This window comes from Lucilia cuprina, chromosome 6, assembly GCF_022045245.1.
Source record: "Lucilia cuprina isolate Lc7/37 chromosome 6, ASM2204524v1, whole genome shotgun sequence".
Classification (NCBI taxonomy): domain Eukaryota; kingdom Metazoa; phylum Arthropoda; class Insecta; order Diptera; family Calliphoridae; genus Lucilia; species Lucilia cuprina.
The window spans coordinates 48,823,116-48,826,437 of record NC_060954.1 but is presented as its reverse complement, the minus strand read 5'-3'; the positions used below and the strand labels follow the sequence as shown (position 1 = coordinate 48,826,437).

General features: G+C 27.3%; 1 protein-coding gene across 1 annotated transcript; it reads right to left on the bottom strand.

Annotated features, from left to right (window-relative positions):
• Positions 1–36: 36 nt before the first annotated feature.
• LOC124420912 (male accessory gland serine protease inhibitor-like) lies at positions 37–477 on the bottom strand. Its single transcript, XM_046955363.1, has 2 exons — positions 347–477; positions 37–279 (listed from the first exon to the last, which is right to left on the bottom strand). The coding sequence occupies exons 1-2, from the start codon at positions 432–434 to the stop codon at positions 98–100; spliced, it is 270 nt and encodes an 89-aa protein (XP_046811319.1). The 5' UTR covers positions 435–477; the 3' UTR covers positions 37–97.
• Positions 478–3,322: the final 2,845 nt, after the last annotated feature.

The following is a 3,322-nucleotide window of genomic DNA, read 5'->3' as shown; positions in this document are numbered from 1 at the left end:
TAAATCTTATATTAATAAAAACAAACATTAACTTAATTCTAGTTCAAAAATCAAAATTTTATTTACTTAAAGCCCTTCAAAACATTTCAAATTTAATTTATCGACGACATCTCTGCAAACATTCTTGTTGGGAGCACCAACGATTTGAATTGCCACCACAGCCTAAATACCACATTTGACGACAGGATCTTAGATGACGATCATACCACCACAAAACACGAGAACGACAGCCACGACCACCTCTACCCCAACTGCCATGGGGAGAACAAGTAGCCAACCCTTATTGAAGAAAACATATAAACTGTCAAACATATTTCTTTGTAAAATTTTATCGATGAAAACTTACAAGGCGATCCCACGCAACGTTGCCATTGAGCCATGGCTTGGGCCATAAATATGACAAGCAAAAATGTTAATTCTTTGAAATACTTCATTATTCGTATAATTTCATTTTAGCTGGATTGTAAAGTATTTATAGGAAAATTTTCAACTTTATTTTATTGTTTTAAACTTTGGCGCATGTAAATTTAATTTCTTTTGTTGATTTTTAGGCAAATATTTAAAGTTTATTTATTTTTATAGCACCTGCTGTTTTAGGTAAATGTATTAACATATATGTGCTCTATTTTAACAGATTTTGGTTTAATTTATAATAGGAATATAATTTTATTATGTTCGAACATTTTTTTAACGTATCAATATTATTTTATAATAATGATTTAAAATTATAAAATTAAAAATTACTTAATTCCATGTTATCTATGTTAACATGTTTACAGTATTTAATAAAATAACATTATTAAAATTTATTATTAAATAGCTCTTAAAAAATAACGAAAATTTAAACAAAGTACCCAAATGTTTGAAGCTCTTAAATAAAACATGTGTTAGCGAATAAATGCTTATAAAGTTAATGGCGCATTAGACAAATATTGTGCAGTATTAAATAATACCTACTATCTATTACAGTACTCAATTGTATGACGTTTGTTTATTCATAATAAAGTATTTAACTTAATTGCTAAATAATCCGATACTTTAAAATGTTTCTGAAAGTAATGAACACAAGCTAACTAACTAATTAACTAACTAACTTACTTACTAACTACCTACCCACCTAACTTACTAAATAATAACTAACTAACTAACTAACTAACTAACTAACTAACTAACTAACTAACTAACTAATAACTAACTAACTAATTAACTAACTAACTAGCTGACTAACTAACTAACTAATAACTAACTAACTAATTAACTAACTAACTAGCTGACTAACTAACTAACTAACTAACTAACTAACTAACTAACTAACTAACTAACTAACTAACTAACTAACTAACTAACTAACTAACTAACTAACTAACTAACTAACTAACTAACTAATAACTAACTAACTAATTAACTAACTTACTAGCTGACTAACTAACTAACTAACTAACTAACTAACTAACTATCTATCTATCTATATATCTATATATCTATCTATCTATCTATCTATCTATCTATCTATCTAGCTATCTATCTATCTATCTATCTATCTATCTATCTATCTATCTATCTATCTATCTATCTATCTATCTATCTATCTATCTATCTATCTATCTATCTATCTATCTATCTATCTATCTATCTATCTATCTATCTATCTATCTATCTATCTATCTATCTATCTATCTATCTATCTATCTATCTATCTATCTATCTATCTAAAAAGATTTTTTTCTACAAGAGGCCTCATAAGAGAGTAGGGGGGCCTTATAAATTTTGATAAATAAATTTACGTCAACTTAAAGCTATTTATGTAGAATTTTTTTTTTTGTGTTATTAATGTTTAATAGTGAATTTTTAGCTTTAAGTCATTTTCTTGTATGCGGTTATTGTCACATAATGCCTGATCATTACAAAAAATCGGTAGTGTCGTTTTGGTATATGTAGTTCTCTAAAACTATGCTTTGTCGATGACTTAATTGAACATTTATTATTATTTTGAGCCCAAAATACCTATTCAGGGGATACGCTTGTATGGTAGTTAGGTGAAAAACGGATCAATTTCAAGCAATACATTAGCGTTGGACCAAAATAAGAGTATGTGCTAAATTTCATAGAATTTTAGCGTGCGCACCCTCACTATAGTTGCGTAAGGTTACTTATATATCAAAGCAGTAAAAAAATATTTTGTTAATAAAATTTTCAGAGATTGTCTCAGATTTTTGCTAATACCGCCTTATAAACAATTACAAACGGAATGACAAACTTATATACCCTTTCCACTCAACATATGGATTGAGTGTTTTTATGTTAGTATACCTATAAAAATTATTGATGAAATTTTTTATTTATTTCACTCACCTTTTCTGCAGATTTAACTGACTGCTTTACACATAATTCCAATAATTTATTTGCACCGATCACGAACCGTTAACCGTTTTATTTACACTACTTCACTAAATGGCAACACTGCTGAGCTTTTACTTTTTTTACCAAAGCATTAGATTCTCTTCCTTTTGAATATGTTGCAAAAGCTTTAACCAACTACAGCATATTTACATTTCACAACTTTATATAAAAAGCATTTTGCTGTTGCACTCTCGCAACCAACAACAATCACACATACTTACTACTGCGCAAAGGGCTTTTGAGTAGACAAGAAGAAAATCAACAACAACAGCTTGAAACAACTACATACAAAAACAATTAGAATGAATACATTTTTAAGTATACACATTTTTTCTTCATTAGATTTTTTCTTTTGTGGATTTAATTAAAAACCATTTTTTCACAAATCTTTTTGATGACTCTTTTAATTTTTTGAATAAATAACATAAAATCACTTCATATTTTATACATTTTATAAAATTTCAAACACTTTTTCTTAAATTATTTAATAATTTCAATACGAACGACGGATAAGCACGTGTAATTTAAGTAGCGGCCGAGAGTGAACTGAAATTTCTTAAGGAAATATTTATTAGTAAAGGAAATGTCACGCCAGTGGGAAATAATTAAATAAAGGGATTTTTATAAATTGAAATATAACATTGCCAAACAGATGATGATTATTGGCAAATAAAAGGATTTGTAAAAAAAAGGTAAGAATTCTAAATTCGTAATTTGTGTAAAATCTTTTACGGCGAATTTTCTTTTAATATTAAATGTTCTATAATCTTTTTTTAAATTTGCAATAAAAATTATATATTAATATACAAATTGGCAAGTCTAGTCTATAGTCTAGTCTATAGTCTAGTCTATAGTCTAGTCTATAGTCTAGTCTATAGTCTAGTCTATAGTCTAGTCTATAGTCTAGTCTATAGTCTAGTCT